The sequence below is a fragment of the Equus caballus genome, chromosome 2 (genome assembly GCF_041296265.1).
Source record: "Equus caballus isolate H_3958 breed thoroughbred chromosome 2, TB-T2T, whole genome shotgun sequence".
In the NCBI taxonomy this organism is placed as follows: Eukaryota; Metazoa; Chordata; class Mammalia; order Perissodactyla; family Equidae; genus Equus; species Equus caballus.
Window position 1 is genome coordinate 92,724,019 of NC_091685.1, and position 26,888 is coordinate 92,750,906.

A 26,888-nucleotide genomic window follows, 5' to 3' on the forward strand; every position below is an offset into this window, starting at 1 on the left:
TTTCATCGGCGATTCTGACTGTTCCTGGTTGACGAGTAGGTTGGAAAGTAAGAAACCAACAGTGATTTACTTAGAGTCATTATATCAGAACAGTTGAAATTCTTATGTTTGCCAGTTGGTGGGGTTAAGAATTCTTTCCCTTTGATGTTAATTCAAAACATACTGGAACTTCAGGGAAACCTGATTTTTTATAGATAAAGCATATCAATTATTACATCCCTATTGTAGCCCCGTTTTTTTAAGCTTTGCAGTGATAGCGCAGCTTCTATGTTGATGGGAGGTCTGGCAAGATTATGCTGATTGCTGAAAGTTTAAAAAAATGGTGTTCAAGCCAACATAGTTTCATGTATTTGAACCCTCTCTCCTGTGTCAAAAGGTCTTGATGACATAGAATAATCTGTCTGTTGTTTTTTCCACTCAATTCAGAGAGGTCGCACAGCTCTCTCATTTCTTCTGCCATAGCACACACTTTCATAGTACAATGACATTAACTCTCTTCCAACAGTGACTTGTCCCCTCCCAATGGTAAGATTCTTGTGCATGATATTTCTATTTCAGAGTTTGCTGTGCAGCCAGCATTGTGCACGGAGAAAGCTGGGGTGGCACCAAAAGATAATATGCAAAAATGAGATTTCACGAAAGATGTTCTGCAAGGAAAACATGTTATCTTAATCCTTTTGGATGATGCAATTTGAGACAATGAAGTATGAAATCATTTCCTCGATAATAATGAGATCCCTCAAATAGAATACAGCTATGCAGCCATGCACATTTAACGATATTTGTGGACAGCAATGGCCCTTCTAAATGTTTATGTTGAGTTTTATTGAGTACATGTGCTGTGGGGTTCAACAACAGTTAAATGGATGACATGGTCACATTTCCGGAGGGCATCTGCCCTGCTTTGTGGTATAGAAGTGAAAACTTGTTTAAAGACTAAGAGAACTATTTTTTGCCCTGAAAAAATTTCTCAGCATTCTATGTGCAACAGACTTAGGTCAAAGAAATATGCCTAACAGTTGCTACTTTCTAGATGCTTGTGGTCTAGTCAGAAGTAATCCAGGGCAGTGGAATCCATTCACTGAGTGACTTTGCACTTGGAATCTGTGCTTCTTGAGTCTAGCAGACTGCGGTCAGGTAAACTGCAGAGAAGTTTCCAAGTTAGTCCTAAAAATAGGCGTATAACTTAAAAACAAAAGTCTTTTCATTCCTAAGCCACAAGGTAAAGTGGACTCACCCTTTATTAGGTTTTAAGTGGATATTAGAGTTTTTAATCACAGATTGATCAGTGCTTTTGGAAGAAGGAAGATGTTGGGAAAAAACTTCCTATGCTCTTCCCTCAAATTCTAATTTCAGCAATTTCAGTGTTCATGCCCCGAAAGACATTTAAGTAAAGGAGTTGTCAGTATCTTCAGACTCCCTTTTCCATGATATTTCCTGTCCCTCTATAGACGAGAGGAGCAATTCACTTCCCAAAGCATCTATGCAGGTTAGTCAGGGCTGCCTACCTGATTCTGCAAAGCCTTGCTGGAGGTGTTCTTGTGGATGGGAGTCCCCATTGCTTCCTGCGTTGCTAATTTTCATTTATAGTCTTCTGTAACGCTGGGCAAAATCCTTTGGATCAGAAAGAGTTGGGTGAGAAAAGTACATCCCGTGCATTATCATACATTTTTTTTCCTTCTTTCACTTTTGACCCAAGGAATAATTAAGATGTGGAATAAAAGGACTTTTCTTCTCTGTTACTTATTTCTCTGAGATTAGAAGCTATGATCTGGTGGTTCAGGCCCTTTCAGTCTTTTCATTGAATTAATTAGAAGAAGCAAGTCAACAATTTTGGCTGCTTCATTTCCAGTTTCAAATTAATTTATGTTAACTCCTTAATGATGGATGTTGGGCACATGGCCCAGTCAAATATCATGTGAAAATTTCCTATGTGGAGAAATCTCTATAGGTATATTGTTTTCCAAACTGACGTTTATGGTTTATGGGAAAAACACAGATGAGTTAGAGACTAGGCTAAATTTTTCATTAACTGCATGTTTGGGAAAATCTGAGTTTTCTTCCTTCCTGTGGCTCAAGGTCCATTTCCACTCGTTAATTGGGAAGTTAAGTGCCTGACAGCTGGGCCAAGTAAATTGATTACCATAAAGTAAGCAACTCACTCTAAGGAAACCACTGGATGTCTGCAACTACCTGTTGTTCTGTGACACAAGCCAGATAAAATGATCAGACTTTTCTGCTCAGCGTATAGTTGCCAAAGATAATTCCCAGAAGTTGTGATTTAAGGAGGCCAAAATGCTGAAGTTCAATACAGAGGATATATAACGTTAGATAGACTGAGAGAATCAAGTCAGTATTAAACTCTGGTTTTGCAATGTCTAATAACCTCGCAAACTTATGGAAATAGGTGTTTTATCACAGATGTGATGTAATGTTGAAAGTGACACAAATTTTATCTGCTGTCTCTCCTATGCTTTAAGAGAAGTAGCTAGACTCAAAGCGATAAAGAAACATCCTTTTCTCCCTTTGGGGAGCCACATGTTTACATGGGGATGCATTTGTAAAATGTCCCATGTATATAGTTGAACCTAGAAGTAGCAGTTAATGCCATTTAAAAATATGAATTTCCAAAAAATAAGTAGCTGGAGAGCTGGAGTTATTCAGAAACATGAATGAAAGATTAAACATTTAAATTTATCTAACATGCTAAATAAAACTTCCTGTTAGACCTTAATTTGAAACACATCTATTGATTTTCTCATTTCTGTGCTCAAAGAAGGAAATCAAGTGGATTTATACTTGTTTCTAATTTATATTCACTTATCCTTGCCTAGTCTTGGAGAGAAATATAAATTATAATTGCCTCTTACAGAGGAATTCAAATAGGCCCTGGATTTGAAATACCTAGTGAGGTAGGTTCAAGGAATCACCTAAGTAAGATAGGTCTTCAGCTATGAGATATTTAGAAGCAGGTAAACTTGAGTAGGATGAAGTTTTAAGGTGAATTTAATCTCTGAGGTGAACTGAAGCAGACAGGAAAGGTACCTCAAGATGACTTTATCAACAGTTCTAATTAGGGCCCTTTGGGTTGTAAATAACAAATCTTTTCCAGTCAGTTTATGCAAGAAAGGGGAATTTAATAGGAGATGCAGGTTTGGGGTTGACTTAGGTTGACTTACGAACCCAAGGGCAGGCATGCAGCAGGGCCTCGGTCCTCCATCGCAGCCAGGGGCTGGAGGACCATATGGAACCCAGGAAGCCCTCACCCTCCGCCTCATCCCTGCTTCTCTCTGCGCACACAGTTGGACTTTTTGTTACCCAGCCCACGTGGTAGAAAATGGCAACTACCAATAGCTTTTGAGTTTACCTCTTGTTCAAAAGAGCAGCTAAACAGAAATTTCTTAGTCCCAATTCCAAACTCCAGCTGATTGCCTCAGCTCCGTTGGGACCCACCAGTGGAATCTTCTGCCGGATGTAGGGATAAGGGCATGTTGGGCAGGCCTGGCTGCTGTCATGTAGGCTTGCTGGGAGGAGAAGAACCCCCAGAAACACATCGTGGGAGGGCAGGAGTGAAGGTAGTGTGAAACCAGGAAGATAAACAATATGTACGAACCACAAAAGTTCAGAGGAGCAGATTATGATCATTGCTGTTATTTAAATTTTGAATGCAAATGTGTTTTGGCCTTTGAGTGATGTTTGCCTTTCCTTCCTCTAAGACCCGCCCAGCCAGGACTTTGTCTAACCAGCCTCAACTCTGTCCGAGCTGAGGCAGTGCTCCTCAAGGTGTGGTCCCCAGACCGGCAGAATCAGCATGGGTTGGGGAGGTTAGGGAGGTGTTAAAAGTGCGAATTCTCAAGCCCTCCTCTGGACCTAGCTGAAACTGTGAGGTTTTTACAAGCCCTACAGGTAACTCTGACAGCTAAGTTTTGAGACGCACTGTGCTGAATAAATGGTTAATTGGAGAAATAAATTTTGTCTATCTCAAAAGAATGCCTTAGGTTGAAGCCGACAAGAACAAAGCTCTATTAAATGTAGATTTTACTTTTTAAAAAGAACCATGTCTCTTCACTGGAGATTCTTTTTAATTTATTATGAAATAATGATATCTGGGAACCTTTTTTAGAAGAGCACATGTACCTAATAAATCAAGATAGTGTTGGTTATGAGTCTCAGATAATACTACTTTTGTTCAGTGTTCTTTGCTGTTAAATTTCATGATTATTCCTGGGCAATGTTGGCATTCTTTTAGGAGGAAAAAGCTTCCTCCCACCCCCAATAAATCAAAGACTATATTGGAGACTTTTCTATTCTAAAGAACTCCTTGAGATAAATTAGAGATTTTAGCTACATAATTTCTCAGGGCACAAACTATTCACTGTTCTAGTTGGTATTTCTCCATTGGAAAATTGTAGTCTATCAAACTTTATAAGCAGTGTGACTTCAATAATAATCTGCAAAGATTGGGCCCGGCCCCCTGGCCGAGTGGTTAAGTCTGCACGCTCTACTTCAGCGGCCCAGGTTTCACCAGTTCGAATCCTGGGCACAGACATGGCACTGCTCATCAAGCCATGCTGAGGTGCCATCCCACATGCCACAACTAGAAGGACTCACAACTAAAAATACACAACTATGTACCGGGGGGCTTTGGGAAAAAAAGGAAAAGTTAAAAACAATTAAAAAAAAGATGGAAAATAGTGGTTTAGTTTTATATTAATGTCATCTCATATCTGCCTCTTTCAGACTTACAAGTTATCTAATTAAGAGGTGGAGAAAACATGGGTGGCTTAGTTGTGCCTAATTCCTTATGATACTACCTGCTTACACACAGCTGAGTGTAGAGCTCACGCCTAAAGTGAACAGGTGGACTTGATAGCAAAGCTATCTAAAAGAGTCCAAGAGTAATGTGGAAGTATCAATAGAAAAGTATTTTGTTTATTTGTTTTATTAATATTGTCTGTCGCATCGTCAAATACATGGTACTGAAGAATTTGAGAGCATAAAAATGTTGAAATGGCGTAATCTAATCATTCTGAAATTGAAAAATACTTTCTTTCACTTCAACTTTTTTTGAGCACCTGGAGAAATTTATTGAACCCAGTACTCTACTTTTCTAAGAATTTATATATTTCAGATGGTTATGTGTTAGAGGGGACTTCCAGACTGATTTTTTAAAGCACCATCCCATTTCTAAAAACATCTTTATTGAGATATAATTCACATACCATAAAATTTACCCATTTAAAGTGTACAATTCAGTGGTTTTTAGTATATTCACAGAGTTGTGCAATCATCACCACATCTAATTACAGAACATTTTCATTGCCCCAGAAAGAAACTTCATACCCATTAGCAGTCATTTTTTATCCCCTGTCCTCCCCCCGCCCACTTCCAGCCCTAGGCAACCACTAATCTATCTGTCTCAGTACATTTGCCTGTTCTGCACATTTCATATGAATGAAATCATACAGTATGTGGTCTTTTGTAACTGGCCTCTTTCACTTAAGCATAAAGTTTTCAAGGTTTATCTATGTTGTAACATGTATAGGTGCTTTATTCCTTTTTATGGCTGAATAATATTCCATGGGATATTATTGGAATGGATACGTCTATAATATAATGTTAATTTTATACATGGTATAAAATGCATATGCCACATTTTGTTTATCTGTTTATCCACTGATGACCATTTTGGTTGTTGCCCAACTTTTGCTGCTATGAACATTTTTGTACAAGTTTTTGTGTCAACGCATATTTTGTTTTTCTTGAGTGTATACATAGGTGAGGAATTGGTGGGTCAGATGGTAACTCTATGTTTAACATTTTGAAGAATCGCCAAGCTATTTGCCAAAGCAGTTGCACCATTTTACATCCCCACCAGCATGTGTGAGAGTTCCAGTTTTTCTACATCCTTGCCAAAACTTGTTATTGTCTGCCTTTTTTATTATAGCTATCATACTGGATGTGAACTGTTAGTATTTCATTGTGGTTTTGATCTGCATTTTCCTGATGACTGATGATGTTGAGCATGTTTTCATGTGTTTATTGGCCATTTGTATATCTTCTTTGGAGAAATGTCTATTCAAGTCCTCTTCCCACTTTTTAATTGAGTTATTTGTCCTTTTCTTCTTGAGTTTTAAAAGTTCTTTTTATTTTTTGGATATAAGTCCCTTATCAGATATATGATTTGCAAATCTTTTCTCCCATTCTGCTGATTATCTTTTCACTTTCTTGATGGTATTATTTGCAGCACAAAAGGTTTTAATTTTGATATAGTCCAATTATCTCTCTTTTCTTTTGTTGCTTGTTACTTGCGATAATTATAGAATTGTCACACTTTCCATAATTCCAAAAATTAGGTAAAAATGCAGCCTTGTTTAATATTAAAATGAAAGCCTGTTTTTACTTATATTAGCACAGTATTTAATTTTCAGATATAAAGCTTATGAAGCCTAATGTATTGAATAAATACCTGCACAGTGGAGTTGATGCCTCTGATTTCTATATTCACTATAGCATTCTGTACTTCAACTGATGGCAAAGAATATTTATATGTCAATTTTTAAATGACTTGTAATGAATATGACCAGCAATGAGCTTATAGCTAATGGCCAGATCGCTTTCCTCATTGCCATATCTATCCTAAGCAACTCTCAGGAAATATGTGTGAGTCTATATATATATAGAAATATGAATTTGTGTACAAATATGCAAATACAAAGAAAACCCATAACTGAAGAAGTTGGATCTTAAATAAGAATTAGACTCTTTTTTTCAGCGCTTGAAAACTTAGTGCAAATTGGAGCTCTTTGGAGTGCAAAAACCGTATCTTGTACAAATAGGGAACAGATCACTTTAATAAGATACAAATGTGACATGTTTATATAGCCAGAGAATTCTTTTCTGGAAGGTCTAGATCTTGTTAAGCTCAGAGGATATACAGAGGTGTTATCTGCCTGACGGTGTAGTCAGGACAGAGTCGGAAATAGCCGTCTGCAGCTTTGGAAGGGCTATTCTTTTTGCAGAAAGAAGAGGGGACTTCTAACAGATTCTCCCACCATGACTGGTGGTACACTGACTCTTTGACTGTCAGCCGCCTTCTATTTATTGTGTCATTCCATACACAGCTTACAAATCCTTGACCCCACACACCTGAGTGCTGTTGCTGCTCTCCCCACTCTTCCAGCTCACCCCCACCCTACCCGGGGCCAGCGCCTCCTTTTCCTCTTAGAGCTCTCACCCCTCGGGACACCCTTTTGCTTTCTTGACCCGGCTTCCTCTGCCTCCCACACTGAGGCCTGGGCCTCAGAAAGGCTGGACTCAAAGGGCTCTTGTTTTATTATCATCTCCCTGTTGCATAGCTGCATATGTTAATGTAGCCACGAAAATTTGTATTGGCTTGCCTTCCCAGAAACCGGGCAAGAACTTGGAAAGGAATTTCGTATGCTCCACCTTCATTATAGATTCCGTTTCTGTTTGGCTGGACTTGGGGAGGGAGGGTTTTGATCACAGCAGGGTTGAGGGTAGGGCTGTAGGGCAGAGGTGCTGGGTAGGGTAGGGTGAGGTGGAGGAGTTCCAGATCCTCCTTTGTAATACTGAGCAAACGAATTAAGGAGAACGCCTAGGAAGTGTGTGTGCAGTTGGGATAATGTGTCCTCCTGTATTCCTGTGTTGTTTTCTGTTTTCTGGTATAAATGACTACAGATGTGATCTTATTGACAACATAAACTGTGACACAGAGGCCATTAGTAAATATTGTTTGATGGTGACAACTCTAAGAAGAAGCTTTATTTTCTGAGGGATCCAGTTGCAGTGTGGATGCAAATATTTGAGTGGCCAGTGAAACATTCTGTTCCATTTTTCACTCAGAGGACAAATTTCCCAGCCAGGTAGAAGCTGTGTACCTTATCACTGCATTAGAATCTCGTACACCCTCTAGCTTTTTATGCTTCCTACCCTCAGCCTTTTGGGCTCTATGTTACCACAGAGTCTTGGGAGGGAGAGCACGACCATTGTTTTCCTCAACAAGAGATCTAAAACTTTCTCATTCCACAGTGGTTTTTCTTCTCATCACCATATTAACCTTTCACCTTTAACTTATTGAGGTCAAAGAAGAGGAGCATTTGCATATATAGTTAAACCCCATGGATCCTGTGCCCATCTGGGTACAAGCTGGTCTCACAGACCTACCTCTGGGGAAGGGAGTCCTCTCCCACTGCCAGATAGCTTGTCTGCTGCAGAACGGCCCCATCACTCACTGAACAGGGACTCAACTGGGTGATGGTGCCCTGACCGTCAGCACCTTGAGTGCTGGAGACACTCACAGTTTGAGAGAGAGGAGACCTGTTCCCGTTGGGCAGGGCAATGTCAACATTAGCCCAAGAGTGGGAAAATCCCATGAAGAGAACTATTTCTCCCTTATGGCTTCTATTATTCTTATAGGAAGACAAAGGATTGAAAAGTGGTATTTTTATCAAGGTGTGAGGACCTACGACGTTCTTTCTTTCTAAAAGGATCTTCGTCTTCCCTCCTAGTAACCCTTCTGTGTATTTACTCCACCCATGTGTATATTTTCCCCATATTTAAACCATCCCAAGTGTGTACTGTGAGTTCATTTACTTCCTATTTTCTAAAATGTGGTAGCAGCTGGATTCGTGCACATTTCCTGGTTTCCCGTGGCTTGCCCTCCGCTTGTATCGCTTATGTCCACTGGAGAAATGGGGGAGGTGACAGAATATACATGTGGCCCACCACTTTTTATCTTAGGTCCCGAATTAGGTGGTGAGAGGGACACTATTTAAAGAATAAATTACCAACTTATTTCCTTACTTCCAACTACTGCCAACCGTATCCCCGTAAACCCACCTAGACATATATGCGTGCTTCCCCACTGCTGCCACTGGAAATTCTTCCTACTATTTGAGGTGGGGGCATTCATGGGGACAGCCATTCTGGAGGCTTCCTGTGGTCCACGTACATGTTGCCAAAGGTATGCTTAGTAGCCCCTCTGGTCGAGAGGGAGAGAAGCTCTCCACAGAGTCAAAGGGTTAATGAGGATGAAAAGTGAAATTGTGGTGGTTCATGGGACTTCTTCTGAGAGCAGAATCTTCTCTTTGAATTCCTCAGTGCTTATTTAGCCAACATATTGGGTACTATGTAGATAATATTTTTTTCCTGCACTTTTTTTTAAGAGCTGTGGGAAGTAAAGAAGAAAACTGGGGCCCAGGGGGATCGTTTAATTGAGACAGATGGCTGTCTCCTTTCAGTGACCGGTGCTGAAACCTTTGCACCCTGTTTATCCCGTCCTAATACTGTTTAAAAATATTTTCTCCTAAAACACTGTTCATGTTAGAAAGCTCTTCCTTCCTATGTGTCTCTTTCTCAGCTTGTTTTGAGACACCCAGAGCTACAGTATTCATCCTGTGTGTAACAGGGAGTGTCCAAGTGTTAGGGCCTAGTTCTCAGTTAGGGGTTATCTCCTCCCCCTCCCCCCCACCCCACACCAGTTGACTGTTTTGTTTCTCTTCACCACCTGCGCTAGAGAGGACACAGGAACAGAGAGAGGAAGGGAAATTAAAATGAGTCACTTACGCTACTTGTAAGTAGCTTTGATTAAAAAACGTTTGGAAAAGGAGGTTGAAACACAGCCAAGATACGTTGTGAGGATACCCATGCACTCCATGTCTCCAAGCACTATGGGGAATTAAGAGCCCAGAGGGAACATTTTCCACCATAGATGGTCCCACCCCCACTCTAAGGATTCCCACAGGCATGGTGCTAGGGATGGTGCCTTATCAAAAGCCAAGGCTCATTTATCATTGGCTATTAGGGCTTTGATTCTTGGCAAAAAGTATGTGAGGATTTCTCAGGGTTTAAACGAACTCTAGCCTATACCTTTCCTCTACTTCTCATCCTATCTTTCCGTTTCTTATTTATAGTCTTCCCTTTTTTTTTTTTTGTTCTCTTTCACTTGTTCATTCATTCAACAAATATTCATTGAACTCTTACTATTTTCCAAGCCCTGTTTTGGGCAGTGGGGCACAAAGGTGATCAAGATAGTGCCCTTTACTGCATAAGCCTCTTCCCGCTCCATCTCTCACTACCCATCTCTCACTCTAGACAGTTAGTGCCTGGGTTCTGTCTCTGTTGTTATGTGATATTCTGTTTCCTACACCATGCTTACCAGCCTTTCCCTGCCTGCTGGAGACATTGACCAATATAAGAGTAGTCAGGGCTTCTCGACAGAGATGTCCTTGGGACATGACTCAGTAATTTTTAGCACCACCTAAGAAAAGCATTTTAAACTTGTCTGCATATACTAAAGCCCTTTCACCATCTTTTAGTGGAAAATACTTAAAAGTTTGATGAAGCTCGTAGTTACTGACTTAACTCTTCACCTGCTCCTTCATCTTTCTGGGCGTTAAGGACTCCCTCTGTCTTTTTCCCTCCTCTTTGTGCGTAAAGCAGTGGCCAACCCATCATTTGACAGAAATGGACCCTGCCTTTTGATAATTTTTTTTCCTTTTTTCTTGAGGAAGATTGTCCCTGAGCTAACGTCTGTGTCAGTCTTCTTCTATTTTGTATGTGAGATGCCACCATAGCATGGCTTGATAAGCAGCATGTAGGTCTGTACCTGGGATCCAAAGCCACAAACCCTGGGCCACCAAAGCAGATCACACAAACCTAACTGCTATGCCACTGCACTGGCCACGTTTTTGGTAATTTTTTATGTCTGAAAATGAATCTTTCAGGAATCTTGTTTAAAACCTACGCATGCACACACACCCCACCCTCACACATTCAAGTTCATAGAAGGATATATAAAGGCCTATTAATCACAATAGATGAGGTAGACAGGGCTTAGATTTATTAAACGGCAAAGGATAATAATGTTAAATAGCTTTAAGGTTAGATCAGATACTTTTAATTGACCCCTTTTTTTTTTTAATGTGAGACAAGGAGGTATATTCTGAACATTAGATGAAAAATAGGTTAATTTTTAAAAAATGAGATCATTTGGAATGTTACCAGATGGCAGACATGCAGTTTAAATGCACCTCTTTAGCTAATTTCTCATGAAACCATCAAATGAAAAGAAAACAAGATGATGGGGAGAGGTTTTGCATTAACACCGACACACTCAGAGTTCAGCCGATAATGACTGAGCCTGCACATCCTCCACTGGGGAGAAGCTGGTCCCCCAGAGCCCCCAGTGACTGAAAGATTTTAATTCTTTTTTCTTAAATTTTTTATTATTTTTAAGGATTGGCACCTGGGCTAACAACTGTTGCCACTCTTTTTTTTTTTTTTTTCTGCTTTATCTCTCTAACCCCCCCCCCCCCCCCCCCCCGTACACAGTTGTATATCTTAGTTGCAGGTCCTTCTAGTTGTGGGATGTGGGACGCCGCCTCAATGTGGCCTAACGAGTGGTGCCATGTCCGTACCCAGGATCCGAACCCTGGGCCGCCGCAGCAGAGCACGTGAACTTAACCACTCGGCCGCGGAGCCGGCCCCCTTTTTTATTCTTTTTATTTTTATTATTTTTATTTTATTTTTTCCTTTTTCTCCCCAAAGTCCCCCAGTACATAGTTGTATGTTCTTTGTTGTGGGTCCTTCTAGTTGTGGCATGCAGGACGCTGCCTCAGCGTGGTTTGACAAGCAGTGCCATGATTCAAACCAACGAAACACCGGGCTGCCTGCAGCGGAGCGCATGAACTTAACCACTTGGCCACGGGGCCAGCCCCTGAAAGATTTTAATTCTTGATTGTCATTTGGACAAAAGTGAAATTGAGTGCAGAATTTGTTGTGTGTGATGGACGTATGCTTCCACGTGACTACTCGAGGGACCTTCCTATATGCTACAGGAACCTCCTGTGTAGTTTACCGCTAGGCAGTATCACACCTTGAATCAAGTTCAAAACTTGTGCTGCAGCTGTGGGCCCTGTTTTGTAGCCGGTCTGAAAACACCGTCAAATGCCCAGTGGAGTCTTATCAGGCCAGGACCTGTTGCATTGCTTGCTGGTATAGGGAGTGCAAAGACTAATTTAAAAATTGACAGAAGAGTAAAGCATCAAGTACTTTGCTCTGATGGAAAATGAGATGTTTCTTGGACCCCTGAAAGACAACTTCCAGGTCTGGCTAACTTTTCATCACCTTTAAAGTTTAAGTTCCATTTTTTTAGGGCATATTTGTTCCTTGCAGATTCAGAACAATTAGTAAAATGGAGCACCTGGGCGTCCTCAGTGTGTGTTTCTAAAAACTTGATTCTAAGTTGATCTTCTGTTTATCTCTGTCTACTAAATTGTCAATTCTAGTGTGCATAGGTAGTTCTTCAAATGTTTGTTAATTTTCCTTCTTAAGTTGCCAAGCAATATACTGATAGAGAGGGGAAACACTAGTTAATTTATGGTTTTGGTAGTTTAAGTCAAAAGTCCAATTCTGATGATATCTTTCAAAGTGTTTTAGGAATCAGAACTGTGATACGTGTGTGCGAGAGAGAGAAAAAAAAAAAGAAGGAAGGGGCGTACAAAAAACCTAGCCCCATCATTTTAAACAAAATTCTCCTAATGTTTAAATTACGATGGAGATTGGTTTCGTCACCTGGAAAAGATGGTTTCATTTAATTAATTGTTTAGTAAGTTTTTAAATTTCTTACACATCTCTGCCTGTCTTCCTCATAGACATTGGCTTGGTCCCATGGTTTGCTCAGTTAGTCCTGTGCAGTTCTGGGTGAAATGTGTGGAGTGTGTGTGTGTGCGCCCTGGAGGTCAAGGTAGGGCTCTTCTGTTGAAAAATACTATTCTTTCCCTTTTTTTTTAATTGAGGGGGGAGTTCAATTCCCTACCTCACACCGTTTAGCACCTTTGCCCTCAACTGAGCCTGTTACCTTCTAGTCCAGAGAACATGTGTTTTACCCATTCCAGGTATTAAATCTCCCATTCTGCTTCTCCAAGAAGAGGGGAGTGGAAAATGCTCTTCTTGAAGGTTCCTGTCTGTTAGGAGAAGTAGAGAAAAATCTGCCGCACCACTGTCTTCTTTCTTGGGGAGTGTTTCCTCTCTTTTTCCACAGGAACAGTTGACCAACATGTCCATTAGGGAAAATAAGAAACTGATCAGAGCTTGTGTTGCCTCCCCTTGGGGTGCGGCAACACCCATGGAGAAGCCCAGCCTTGAGGATCTTTTCCCTGCTGGGGCCCGCTGCACTCTGGGCATTGTGAGAATGACCCAACGGCCACGTTGTAGAGAAAAATGAAATTTAATATATAACTTCCCTTGGAGAAGCATATACCAATCCAGTCGTTTAAGAACATAAAACTTGCCTTGGTATGCATGTGCTTGTGTTCCGTGCAATAGCTCCTAGAGAGAGAGGCAGGGTAGGGTGAAAAAGAGAGAAGGAAGAATAACATTCAGCGTCTAAACTTGAGGTTCTTGATTCTCATCTCAAGAATGGAAGCTACATTTATCTCCATTTCCCTGGGGTCCTAACTCCACTTATAGGGTGAGAGAATGGCTGCTGGACTCAAGGCTGTTTCACGCCCACCTTGCTTCTCTCTGGGAAGACAAAGTCCAATGCAGAGTGCCAGGCTTCTGTGGAATAGCCTCTCCATTTCTGCTTCCACCCTTGCCTCCGCTCCAGTAAGTGTGGGGCTTGGTCTCTCCCTGTGCCACCAAGGAAACCCAGCCCAGCTCTCCAATGCCTTTTGATTTTGGCAAGGGCAAAGCAAGTAAGAGAAAGTAAAGGGAGAAGGCAGCTCCCTTTATCAGATGCCAGCGGCTGCCAGGCCCTGCAACAGCCATGGAATCTCATTTCTTGTTCCTGCTCGTTTGTTTCAGTTCCGTCCTTTTGGCCTGGATTGTTGTTCCCAAAGTATTAAGTAATAAACCTGATGCCTACAGGAGTCAACTCTCACACCTGGACGGTGCCCAACCAAGAACTTTTTATCTTTGAGGATGGCAAGTTGGAGATGAAAGATTTTTAATTTATCTGATTGACAGGAATATCACTCTAGAAGATGAATTGTTTCTGCATGGCATAGTTGGCATTGCTTCTAGAGGCTCTGTAAGCTTCTTGTTATTCTAAAATACTAGGTCAGGATCATGATAGCAGTTAATCATTATTGTTTATTTCAGTGCCATGGCCAGTGTTTCATCCTTTCATGTTTGTTTTAAGTTCATAGCATGTGTGAGTGTCTACGGCAGACTGAGGAGTCAGGAAAGGAGAATAGCATTACACGCCTACTGTGTGCTTTGCCTCAGGTGAGGCGAGTGACAAAAATACATTAAGCACGTTGAATGTGCCAGGCCCCGTGCAAAGTCTTGGGCATCTTTCTGAAAGATGAATACGAATCTACCTCTCCCCTGAGAGTTCGGTCCAGAGGGGAAGCTGTCTGTAAATAATAATTGCAATGCACTACAATATTTGCAAGGACCTTACAATCTAGAGGTAGGACAGAGGAAGGAGAAGGTGCCATTTGGTGAGGATAAAGGAAGGCTGCTCACAAAAGGGACATCTAAATAGTTTTGAAATCTGAATATGGTGTTAGCAGGGTTTTTAAGAAGGAGATAAAGTGAGAAATAGCATGACATGTTCAGGCAACTGGGATATTTCAGTATTGCAGGAGCATGAAGGCAATGAGAGAGGATGCGAGGAAAATGGGGCTGGGGCTTTACATGGGACAGAAACTAAGAGGAGCCCTTGTAAGGATGCAGGAACCCAAGGGCAGGAGTGCAGGGGTCCCTCTGCCAGGCTCGGAGGCAGGAAGCAGGAGGCTCTTGTGATGGTGCCTCTCTCCTTCTCTCTGGGTGCCATGTGCTGGACCACCACACTGGACCACTCCCTCTCCACCTCTTTTCCTTGCTTCTTTTCTTCCTCCTCCTTTGTAAGAGTGGATGGTAACAGTTCCACCCCATCCACTGCTCTCTACTCACTCTCCCTTGCTGAACTCACCTAGTCCCCTGGATTCAGGTGACTTCCCATCTCTGTGTCACTGGTGGTTCTTCTCTTACTGTCCATAAGCCATCACCACCTCCACTCCCTGTAGGAACCATAAATACTCAGCTAAAACAAAACTGAAAATTTCCCTGTGTATTTCTCCCTAGCCTTTCTATTTGCCTGCTCCTATTAATAGCATCTTCCAAATCTCAAGGCTTAAAAGTCACAGAATTATTTTTCTAATCACACTATCCCTTATTCCAGCCATGTACAAAGTTCCTTCATAATTCTCTCACTTTGGTCTCTTCTTAAGTCAGACTCCTAGTCAGTCCACCACCGATTCCTCCCCATTCAACCTCTAGAATATCTTGTGAATCTTTTCTATCCTCATGATCTTTAGTTCAGGTCCTCATCACCTCCTTGCTTGGATTACTACAGTAAGCATCTAACACGACGCCCCCCCCCCCCCCATTTCCAATTCCTCTTGTCCCTTTGAAGTGCAACTGCCAGATTGGCCTTCTGAAATGTCATCTGATCATGCTTCTCCCCTGCACAAACCTCCCAATGGCTGGATCCTCGCTGGCTCCCCATTCAGTACAAGTTTCCAGGCCTAGCACCTAAGATTCCATATTCTGCCCGTCCCTACCTCCCCAGTTTTGTTTCTCTGGAATATAACCTGACACTCTTTGTTAAACAGTATGTTAAATGGAAGATTTGGCTTCAGCACCAAAGTTACAGCACGGAGAATTAAAAAACAAAAAAATCCTCTTGGCATAAAGTCAGAAAGTAGAATAGTGGTTGCCAGAGGTTGGGGGAAGGGGGAACGGGGAGTTATTGTTTAATAGGTAGAGTTTCTGTTGAGGAAGATGAAAAAGGTCTGGAGATGGGTGGTGGTGATGGCTACACAACAATGAAAATGTACTTAATGCCACTGAACCATACACTTAAAAATGGTTAAAATGATAAATTTTATGTTACATACATTCTCCCACACACACACTCACAAAGCCTTGGACCTCTTGGCCAAATTGAGAGAGCATAAAAGTGAGAGGTTATTGAAGGTTGGGGGGAGGGGATTTTGGAGAGAGCTGTGCTGTGATCCCCCTGCTTCAGGTTTGCAGGGATAGGGGAGGGGGTACTGGCCTCTCACCCCAAATCTAGAGAGCACGTCTTAAGGGACATCATCCGGGAAGTTTGTCATGTGTTTTCCTCAGTTGGGGAGCCTAGTGGACTGGTCCTGATGTCTGGTGGGGAAGTCTAGAGAATGAGAAATGGGCTGGCACACTGCTTTGGTGGCTGACTGAAAGAGATGCTGTGCTGCATCGGGCCTGAACTTACCCTTTTTCTCTGATCAAATAGAGAGGCAGCTGTTTCCCGTGGCCTCAACATATATCAAATTCCCACAGGAGGGCTGGCCTGGATGTTGTCTTAAATGCAGTCCAGTGGGGCTGCCTAGACATTGACGGTACCTCAACACAAAGGGAGATGGAAGCAGACAGGTGGCTTCCTGGGGTGGTGGTGGGGCAGTGGATGAAATAAGTGACCCCAGGCTAGAAGGAGTTCAGCCAGGTAAAGGGAAGTGCAGGGGAGAGAGCCTCGAAGTTAAAGGTCTCTGAAGACCCCATATGCAAATCCCCTGAGAGAACCATCTGGCCTAAAGAGGAGAAAATCATTCCAGAACAGGACTGTGGGGTAAGACCTTTCCTTTCCGCTCACCTCTCCTCCCTCCCCTCCTCCTTCTCTAGCTCTTCTGTAGGGTGTGAAAGGGGAGTGATGGGGAGAAGGCAACAAGAAAGAGAGGAGGAGCCGACCTCCCCTCCCCTGGCCCCCCCCACAGACGCCTGCAGACTCTTCCGGGGAGGGGCAAGATCACCTTTAGAGGAAGGTGGAACTGTGGATTAACGCATGGGACTGGGCCTTCCGGGTTCTGAATGGTGACCATTGTGTCATTTAAAGGGGCCATGTAAGCCTTTGTATTATCTAAGAATGATCAGGTTATGAGCCTGCCTGAGTCTGCACTCAGGGACGGCGAAAGAGCTCTTCCTACCAGGCAGGTTTAAAGAGACAATGCAAGACAAAAATAGAGTTGCTTTTATGTTGACACCCTGTGAGTCCTGCTTATTCAAGGTACCAGTTCTGCCTCTCAGTATGGGCCCTCCAGCCAAACCAGACAACGTGACAGTCCCTGAAAACCCGGGTCGAGTACAATTCCCCCTTTGTGCTTTGCTTCACAGTCTTCCTTGGCTCTTCTTCCCACACTGGATTTTAATTTTACCTCTTTTATTACAGGGCTCTTTATACTTGTCTGAACATTCATTTAGATTTAAACTCCTTGAGGGCAAGAAGCATGCCTTCCTTACCTCTGTATCCTACAGGTCATCATAGTACTTAGTACATAGCAGACATTAAAAAAAAGATTGCAGAATGACCGAGTGACTGATGAATGAAATAGTACTGTTTGATAGCTGATATGTATTGTGTTTTTGAAGGTAGAAAAGACCAGATTATAGCATTCTTGTTGCTTCTTCCCCTTCTGTTACCAAGCAGAGTTTGAATAGGGCTTGTCTGATTCACAAACCACTCTTCCAATGCTACGGGGCGTTGGCAATACCATTTGTTTATGGACATAGATAATTTTTTTTCATTTTTTAAAAATTTAGGTAAATGATAAAATATCCGTATTTGTCATGAAACAGTTACAAAATACAAATAAGCATTGCAATAAACAGTCACCCACAAGCCACTTCCTAGGCATTACCCACTGTTAACACGGGTCCCTCATCTTTCTCCATGTGCAAGTTTCTTTTTTGGAATAGCAGTATTGGCCACCTGGGGTAAAATTAGTATTTGTACTGTTCTTTTAGGAAGAGATTCTAAAAGGATTCACAGTGTGTGTGAGCGGGGAAGATGTTGGGAAAGAGTAAAATCCTGGATGTGTAGACATGTCCCTGGGCGTGGGAGTCAAGGCTAAGAGTGGGTGAAATCATTAACACAACCATTGTTGTTAGGACACCCCAGGCAAAAGGGAGAGAGCTGGCCTTGGACCAAGGGGGATCTGCAGCAGAAACCCCAAGTCAGCCTGCCTCCTGCATCCTAGGCCAGCCTGTCCCGGCACCCAGCTGAGATGGTGTTTAATACGGGGCAGAGCCTAAGCTAGAACTTCAGAGGAGCTTCTTCTTTCTTCTTTGCCTTGGGTGCTGATTAAATTGGGGGGATGGGGGTTGAAAACTAGAGTGTGGAAAAAACTATACAGCTGGGGTGATTTTGCCCCCAAAGGATAGTGTCAGTGTGTGGAGTTATTTGTGGTTCTCTCAACTACGGGGACAATGCTGCCTGTATCTAGTGAGTAGAGACCCGGGATGTTGCTAAACATCCTGCAATGCACAGCACAGCCTCCCACAACAAAGAAGTATCTGACCCCAAATGTCAATAGTGCGAAACCTTGCTTTAAAAAAAAGGCAAGAAAACACTTGGCAGCAATGCTCTTGCATGGAAGAGCAAGGACTATAAAAATATTTATTGTGTTATGTCTCACTTCCCATTGAGATGTCAGTTAGAAGCTCTTCTCTGTGCGTGTGGAGTCTGTCGTGTCGATGAAGAGTGCTAAAGGTTTTTATCAATGATCAGTGTTTTGTGCATTTTTGAAAGGTCAAGAGTTGTCACTGGAAAGAGCAGAAAGCACTTCTTAGAAATCATACTTGAAATTATCCCAAGTAGCTTTTAAAAACCGATTTTATTAAATTCAGTGGTATGTATAGCCAGGTGGTGTTTAATCCAAGAGCAAAGCTGGGGAAAGGAATTGGGGGAGATGAATAATGAAGCATCTTTCTAGCTTTGCTCTTTATGTTGTTGAGATTTTTTTTTTAACTAAATGAATCCCTTTCTAGTATTTCCTCGTGTTTGCCTTCAGGCCTTGGAATGACGTGGAGGGTTCAGAGACATCATTACCTACCTGTGACACTGACCCTACTGTCATTTCCCAAATATGAAGAACTTGGAAGAAACACAAAACGGGAAATGTGCATTGTCAATGCACCTATGGCTGATGTGGCAGGAGGTCAGGTCAGCTGTCAGGTCACCAAGTCCCTAAAGGGGCAGGGGATGGGGTCAGTACTCAAGAAGGAATCAGATGGACTGGAAGTAAAGGCAAAGAAGCTAACCGTGTAACTTGGAAAGCTTTATACTCTTCTTTTCTTTTCTTTTTTTTTTTTTTTTTAGCATGATTCAATCAATGAACTTGGGGCTTTTTTGAGCTTCACAGACATGCAGAGAAAAAACAGCTTGGCAGGAATAGAGAAAGGGGGAAGGGATCTAAATTAAATATAACAGTTGCCTGCAGTTTAGTTGCTGTCAAAAAACAAGTCATTTTCCCTGAGAAGCATGTGTAAAATGTCAGGAAGAAAAAAGAACAATTAGCACATTTCTTACATAAGATCGTAGTGATAGCACCATATTAATTTTGATCATTTAATTTGAAAGCTCTTCTGTCTTCTTTACTGCAAATCAATAAACTGTACATGTGCTTGACTTTCGCCTGTTTCATACTTTGCAAGAAAACCATAGTTTCCTCTGACCATCCAGCTTACAGCAATGAGATTTCCCCTTTCACGTCTCTTGACTGTCCCACAGATCAGCACCTGCTTTGTATTGTTTCTTATTGTTATATCTATCTATGCAGCCAGCCATCCTTCACAAATTACCGCAAACTTGGTAGCTTAGAACAACAGAAATTTATTCCCTCCGGGCCTGAGAGCCAGCAGTGTGAAATCTGAAGACCTAGGAGAGAATCTTTCCTTGCGTCTTCCAGTTTCTGGTGGCTCCAGGCAATCCTTGGCTTATGGCTGCATAACTCAGTCCCTGTCTCTTAGTCTCTTTGGGCTGCTGTGACAGAGCACCACAGACTGGGGGGCTTATAAACAACAGAAATTTATTTTATAGTTCTGGAGGCCAGGAAGTCCAAGATTGAGGAGTCTGAATGTTCAGTGTCTGGTGAGGACCCTCTTCCTGCTTCACAGACAGGCATTTTTTTGCTGCGTACTCACATGGCAGGGGGGCAAGGGAGCTCTATAGGGTCTTCTTTATATGGGCACTAATCTCATTTATGAGGGCTCCACCCTTATGACCTAATCACCTCCCAAAGGCCCCACCTCCAAATACCATCACATTGGGAATTAGGTTTCCACATATTAATTTTGAGGGAGACACAAACGTTCAGTCTATAGCACTGTCTTGGTCTTCATGGCCTTTTCCACTGTGTCTGTGTCTTGTCCTTTCCTGTCTATTATAAGGACACTTGGCATTGGATTTCGGGCCTACCTGGATAATCCAGGATGATCTCATCTTGAGATCCTTAATTCAAGCACATCTGCAAATACCTTTTTTCCAAATAAGGTCACATTCTTAGCTTCCTTGGGTTAGGACATAGAGATATCTTCAGCCATTCAACCTACTACTCTATCTGTCTGTCCATGATGTATCTATCTGTCTATCTATCTGAGTGCTTTTTGTTTCCTGTTTTCCAGAGTGCTGAGTACACAGCAGTTACTAATAAATCCTTATTGATTTGAAAGTGTGGCCTTATTTTAAAATCACCCAAATACATAGCTGGGCTAATTGCCCCACCTGGTTTCAAAGATATTCTGTCATTAGCTCTAAGGGGCACATGGACATAAAGGCACTCCAATCTTGCAAAGTGAATGCATGTTTCAGGCTAAAGACCAAGCATCTAATAGTCACACCTAAAGCAAGAACAGTCAGTGAATTGAACTGTTGTTATAACCTGTAGGATTGCTGTTTTTCTAAATGCTAATCCTTGGGCTGCAATTAACTTCCTAGGTGGTCTTGAGGATTACTATCTCCTAGAAGGTGTAAATGTCTCAGCTGAATCAACCTTATTTATCTTTTCTTAATTTCAGTGCCCTAGAAGAGAAAGAAAAAATATCGATCAGAACTTTAAAAATAGAGGGAGAAAATCATGGTATTACTATGCTTGCTCATATTTGAGTCACTGAAGTTGAGTAAGTTATGAAACAATGACAGATGTTTGCCATGTTCTCCATCCGTTCTGGAAGCAGCAGGCAGAGGAGAAGCGTGCCTGGGAGTAGTCAGGAGACCCTAGTTAGGAAACCCGAGTTCTAGATCTGGAGACTTCAGCCTGGTTCTCTTGCTATTTGTGTGGCCTTGGATAAGTCACTTAATCTCTATGGGCTTCAGTTTCCTCCCTTTTCAGGGAACCAGGTGGGTGAGTGTGCCGTGCAGCTGTCTTCTAAACTGCTCCCTGACGCAATCCTCGTAGCTCTCCCTGGGATTAGAAACTGGGTTTGGTTCGGAATTAAGAAACTCTGGTGTTTTTGTTTCTCTTCATTCACCTGCTTGCAGCGGAAAGCTACAAGGAAACTCAGATGGTGAAGATTAAAGAGGAACCCATGGAGGTTGACATCCAGGACTCGCATGTCTCGATATCACCCAGCCGGAATGTTGGCTATAGCACTTTAATCGGGCGAGAGAAAACCGAACCCTTACAGAAGATGCCAGAGGGCAGAGTGCCCCCAGAGAGAAACCTCTTCAGTCAAGATATCTCTGTGAAGATGGCTTCCGAGCTCCTCTTTCAACTGTCAGGTATGTGCAGGTGCAGAAAAATGTCAATAATTGGGAATAATTGGAAGGAAAGCCACTGTAACAAAGTAGAAACACCCACATTATAGGATTTTTTTAGACAGAAATCAATTTTGTTACTTTAATATGCATACTGCCACTCAAACCAACAGTTAATAAAATGTTACCAAGTAGAACTCCTGCCAAACTTTCTTTAATAAATAGTTAAGAATCATTTGAAATTAGAACTCTGTTCAATTCTGTGCAAGTGTTTCCTGTGGACTGGGCTAAACATCTCACCTCTAATTTTGTTTAGGCGGTTTATCTGATTAGCAGCCTTTTTTTTCCTAATGTGCAAAAGATAAACTTCAATTTACTCCAACAGTGACTGAATTACCGTAAATTCCAAATTAGCGTGGTCTGAATTAATGAGATTTTACTGTATCTTGCCAAAAAAAAAAAAAATCAAGGAAAGGGGAAAGCAAAAGATGAAAGTATGAGGACCCTTATCTAGCTATAACCTAGTAGAACATTTTCTGTAAACCAACTGTTTCTACTTTGAATACTTGGAATTTAAAAGTGCAGTCGTTACCAGCTCAGCTAAGTGTCTTGATAGAATAGTTGAGGGTCTTAGTACCTAAGTTGTTCCCTTTGTTAATTCTTTCAAGGTGCGTACTCTTCGTCCTTAACAAATTTAATATGCTGTGATTGTTTGAACATGATTGAGAAGGATGATACACACACATATAAGATTCAGATTTATGTAGAAATACAGATACCTTGTCATAGTCAAGCATTGGCCTGCATATTGAAGTTCATGCGTCAGTAAAGTTTGTTACCAATATTTGATCAACTCTTTTCTTATGGATAACAGATTTAAAACACCCATTAAAGGCCTCCTTATTTAAGTATTCACTTGTTTTCCTCCCTTAAGAAAAGTACCAGGAAAGAGAAAAGAAGCTGGACTCCGTGTCTGTCGTGATAGTTCACGTTCTGGTTGACCTGGTGACACACCCCGTGGCTGTGAAACTATCAGTGCTGAAAATGACTGCCCGTGTTCTCAAATGAGGACTGTGTTTGTGCAGAGCTCTGCCATGGTGGAAATAGTTAATTTAGTAAACTTAATAGGACACAGAGATCTTTGCAAGCTCCAAAACATAGAAGAGTTTTTTTTTTTTTTTACAGGTTGAAAGCATATCTAAAAACAATATAACTTTGAAAATGATGTAGCAGTTAAAATTTGCCCGAGTGAGGCCAGGGTGGTTCTTTTCAGAAAGTCTGTTCTCTCGCAGTACATTATCACGGTCTACTATCAGCTAAAAACTTCTCACCCTGGCGCTGTCACTGACTGCCTGGGTGACCTCAGGCAAGTCATGAAGCCCCAATTTCCTGCTCTCTGAAAGAAGCTGCCTCTGAATCCACATTCACCCTCATTGTCTCGGTTGAGTGGACAGAAAGGAATTGTCCACGCAAACATGCACACAGCAGCTTCAGACAAGTGTTACAAAGTGTGGGACAGATGTTGTAAATCTTTGTTTAAATTTTTTCTCAAATCCGTAAGATTAGGAGTTTTTTACTCGCCCTGCCGTTGAAATCTGAAACCGGAGTAGAGTTGGCCAGGTTTTCTCTGGATACTTAAAAGAAGCCATTGGCAGCTCTGACAGTCAGGGCAGAATCCTCACATTTGAACTGGATCGGGAAGTCCAGAGTTCAACTTTTGTGTTCTTGAAAGCTAATTAAATAATTTCTGACAGCTGGTAGATACAGACCTCAAGACAGAGTAAGGCAGGGTTTACCTCTTCTTGTCTAATGATATTTTTTTGTCCCTAGTGACATTTATCAGAATAAGCACTCAATGGCTGCAGCACCCAGGGGTCTTATGGCTGTTTTTTATATTGCCTTTCCACAAAGGGGCCTGACAATACAAAATGCTTAAAGGTTGTCATCAAAGTCAGAAGCGGAACGGTTGCAACAACTGCAGATTTCGTGCTGAATCAGAGGAAAGCAGAGACTTTCGGCTGGGGGAAGACAGAGTGGAAATAACTGTGCACATCTGTGTGTGTCTGTGTGTATATGTGTACATGTACCTACTCAGGCCCAATTAAAATCAGACAACACAGTTGAAATTTTTCAGCAACTGTTTCCCTTTGATTGTTTTTTAATGAAATATTTTTGTGGGTGCCATCTACATGCTTTTGATCATTGCCCTCAGCAGTAAGACAGGGAGGGTTTGGATGTTTAAAAAAGAAACCAAAAGAAAACCACAAAAAAGAAGGAGAAATGTTGAGGATGTTTCTGCTTAAGCCTTAAAGACGCAAGCTGGGTGACAAGGCCCTAAGAGTCTGTGTTTCATTCTTTTCCTTACAGAAAAAGTAAGCAAAGAGAACAGTCACACAAAAGAAAACACCATCCGGACGACCACCAGGTAGGCAAGCCCCTTCGTGCAGGGTCCCCTCACAATGCCCCTGTGCGGGCCATCAGGTCCACATCACGTGTAGAACCTTGTTCCCCAAACCATTTTCTCCCACTGGGTTCCCAGGATTCCCGCCCTTTACCTCCATTTTCATTTGGTGGAAACAATACAGAAAACAAGGACACCCAGGGGAAGACCATTAATATTTATTAAACCCCTAATAGGTGTCACTTTGCTGGGGAGTTTTCCATATGTTACTTGTTCCTTGCAATAATTTCGTGAAGTAGATGTCATTTTGCAGAACTTTGCAAAAGTTTCTTTCCTTGGGAATTTGAATGGGTGGCACAGCTGTCATTGGGAGCTGGGCCTCTGTGTCATTGGGAGCTGGGTCTCTGTCTCTGGAAAGCCTCCCTCAGCTGGTAGACCCCGGTTCTTATGGCAGCTGGGCTCCCAAGTACCTCTGCGGCTATGGGCTGATAATTTGGCACCGAGGATATCCCAACTTTTCACCTCACAGCGTTGTTAGGAGGTCACACATTGAAAAAGCAGAAGAAAGACAATGATTTTAAAAATTGCAGGAAAACTGATATCACTAATAGCTGTAAGTAAGGAAGCTTCCCATTTGCCAAAGGCAGTTTGGGGAGGTCAGCCAGAGTGGGCTGCCCATCAGTCTGCCACATAAAAGCAGGAGGACCAGCCAGTGCTGCTGCTCATCCCAGCCCTGCAAGGCCCCCCAGCCCTGAGCTGCTGTAGGCCAGCGCCGACAAGCACAGACCCCACTACTGTGGGGAGGTGTGACCTCTCCCTCTGAAGGCTTTAGGTCAAGGATCTTTGCTTTCCTGAGCAAGTTTAGACAGATTCTTCCTGAAGGGAGCAATTGATTGGTTTTGTGCTTTTAATTCTTGCAACAAAAGAGAAAGAATGTTTTTCTTTTTGATATGGTGTAAATTGACCTCAGAGCATCATTAGGCATGTGGACAGTGCTCATTCGAACCTTAATCCGAGTTGTTTTTTCTTCTTAACTCTATGAATTGGAATTTAAGAATATCACATATCAAACAGCAATGAAAACAGAGCCAACTTGCCTCACACAGAGTTTATATAGTATTAAGGAAAGGAACCTCCACTTTCCACGGAAGAGTGGCGTTAGCCTTGTCTCCGTATAAAAGCGCACAGATGGAAAATGGGGCTTTCGATCTGGTCTGTGCATTTTATTGGGAAATGAATGGCTGGAAAGGCTATTTATCTCTTAAGTTGGATGCCCAAATTGGAGATATGAGCTACCACGGATTTCAGCCTACCTTCTACGTGTCGTCTTAAGACTATTTAGTATCTATGCCTGTGCCCATGGGTCTAAACACATGAAATTGTCTGGATTGGTAGATATTGAAAGACGGCGCCTAAAAATAATAAATGTTCATTTTAATTTGCTTCCATAGGCTTCTCAAAGTGCACAGGTCAGGTTCCCTAGAAGCAGAGCCTGAGACGGGAATTCCTATGGAGGGGCTTTATTTACTGAGGGAGTGCTCTCAGAGGAGCCTGCAGGGAAGTGATGGGGCAGGAGAGGGAAGGAGAGGGAGCTGAGCAAGGATGGGGCTTTAGGTGGATTCTAGCTTCAGCTCTATCCCAGAGAGAATTCTGGAGCATGAATTGCACCACAGAGTAAATCCTGCCCTGAGGCAAGGGGGCCAGCCCTTTTTCCCCCCTTATTATTCACTAACTTTAGCAGGGGTGTGTAACCTCCCAGGTGAGGGGGCTCCAATGGTGAGGGCAGGTCTCACTCAGTGTTAGCCACCAACCCTCCCAGCAACTTGGGGTGACTGCGCTAGTGTATGAAGCAGATCTGGGCAGGACTCCAGCAGCATCTCCTGTGGAGGTTTTCTGCTGGGTATTTAAGATTACATGATAATATTTATATAACAGAAAGGTATGCTGCAAGACCATGTTATTTTATGCTGTTCAGGTGTTCTCTGGGAAGAGGTAAGAGGAGGTTTGGACTCGCCCCTAAGTGAAATGTACCTCATAGCCTAAATTGCCTTGGCTGGAGCTAAAGCATAATTATAGGCTAGAAGAGAAATTTTTTTTAGCCATTTGGCAAAAATGAAGCAATCCTTAAATTCTCCTGTTGCTGGGAGATTATGAGTAAGAAGAAATCCAAATCAGATCTTTTGCCCAAAGCAAAAGAAAAAGTGCTTCCTGTGAGCCCCTGGCATGATACAGTGTTCCAGAATTCTTGGTTTATTGTTCTTCTACAAACTCCTTGGTGTGCTTTTATTTTTCCTTTGAGTAGGTGACTTGCTCAATTAGCCTCTTCTCAAATAGGTCTCTTTTTTACCTTCTCACTTCATTACTTCAGGTGGAATAGCATCAAGCTGCCTTGTGCCAAGAAATCCTCTGTAACCTGAGTTGACTGATCGCAGGGATGGGAAAAAATGCCAATTCTCTGTCTTCTTTTTGGATCCCTGTTTTAGAAGGAACTCTTATTTTGTATGCACAAGGTCAGCTTGTGGGTTATGTTTTAAGGTATGATTTGTGATGGTTTTCAAAAAGACTTATATCCAGCCTCCAAATTTCCCTATCTCCAGATTTTTAAGTACTTAGTGGGATGTTTGGTTAGTTATCAGATTTCCCATGTTTGGTTTCCTAGAAGAAGCTGACTGTCCAGAGCAATGGCTCATGATTGGAATCAAGTTCAAAATCTTCCATGTTTGAGAGTTGCTAGGTACATTTGAGATAGTTTAGTTCTGAAGGGCAGCTTTGGGACGCTGGCCTCAGCACAATATTCAGTTCAGGCTCTTCCAAATGCCAGTGGTTGTCTGAGTTCCTCCACTGCTCCTGCGGTCTGGATATCCGAGAGAACAATGAGAGAGTAGCAACGTGCAGTACTGAAGAAAGAAGCGGATTCTCTCCTTGTCTTTTATAAACCCACAACTTCCCCCACAGTTGTTTATC

At 42.2% G+C, this 26,888-nt stretch overlaps 1 protein-coding gene across 14 annotated transcripts in view; it reads left to right on the top strand.

Moving 5' to 3' along the window:
• The window catches only part of ZNF827 (zinc finger protein 827), a 163,869-nt gene that overhangs the window by 65,931 nt on the left and 71,050 nt on the right, over positions 1-26,888 (top strand). For all 14 annotated transcript variants that reach the window (XR_011434925.1, XR_011434924.1, XM_023636477.2 and 11 more), the window contains exons 6-7: positions 21,308-21,547; positions 23,891-23,948. Coding sequence is in view for 12 of the 14 variants with exons in the window: in XM_023636477.2 (XP_023492245.1) it covers positions 21,308-21,547; positions 23,891-23,948 (298 nt within the window). In the remaining 2 variants the exon portion in view is untranslated. The remainder of the gene's footprint in view (positions 1-21,307; positions 21,548-23,890; positions 23,949-26,888) is intronic.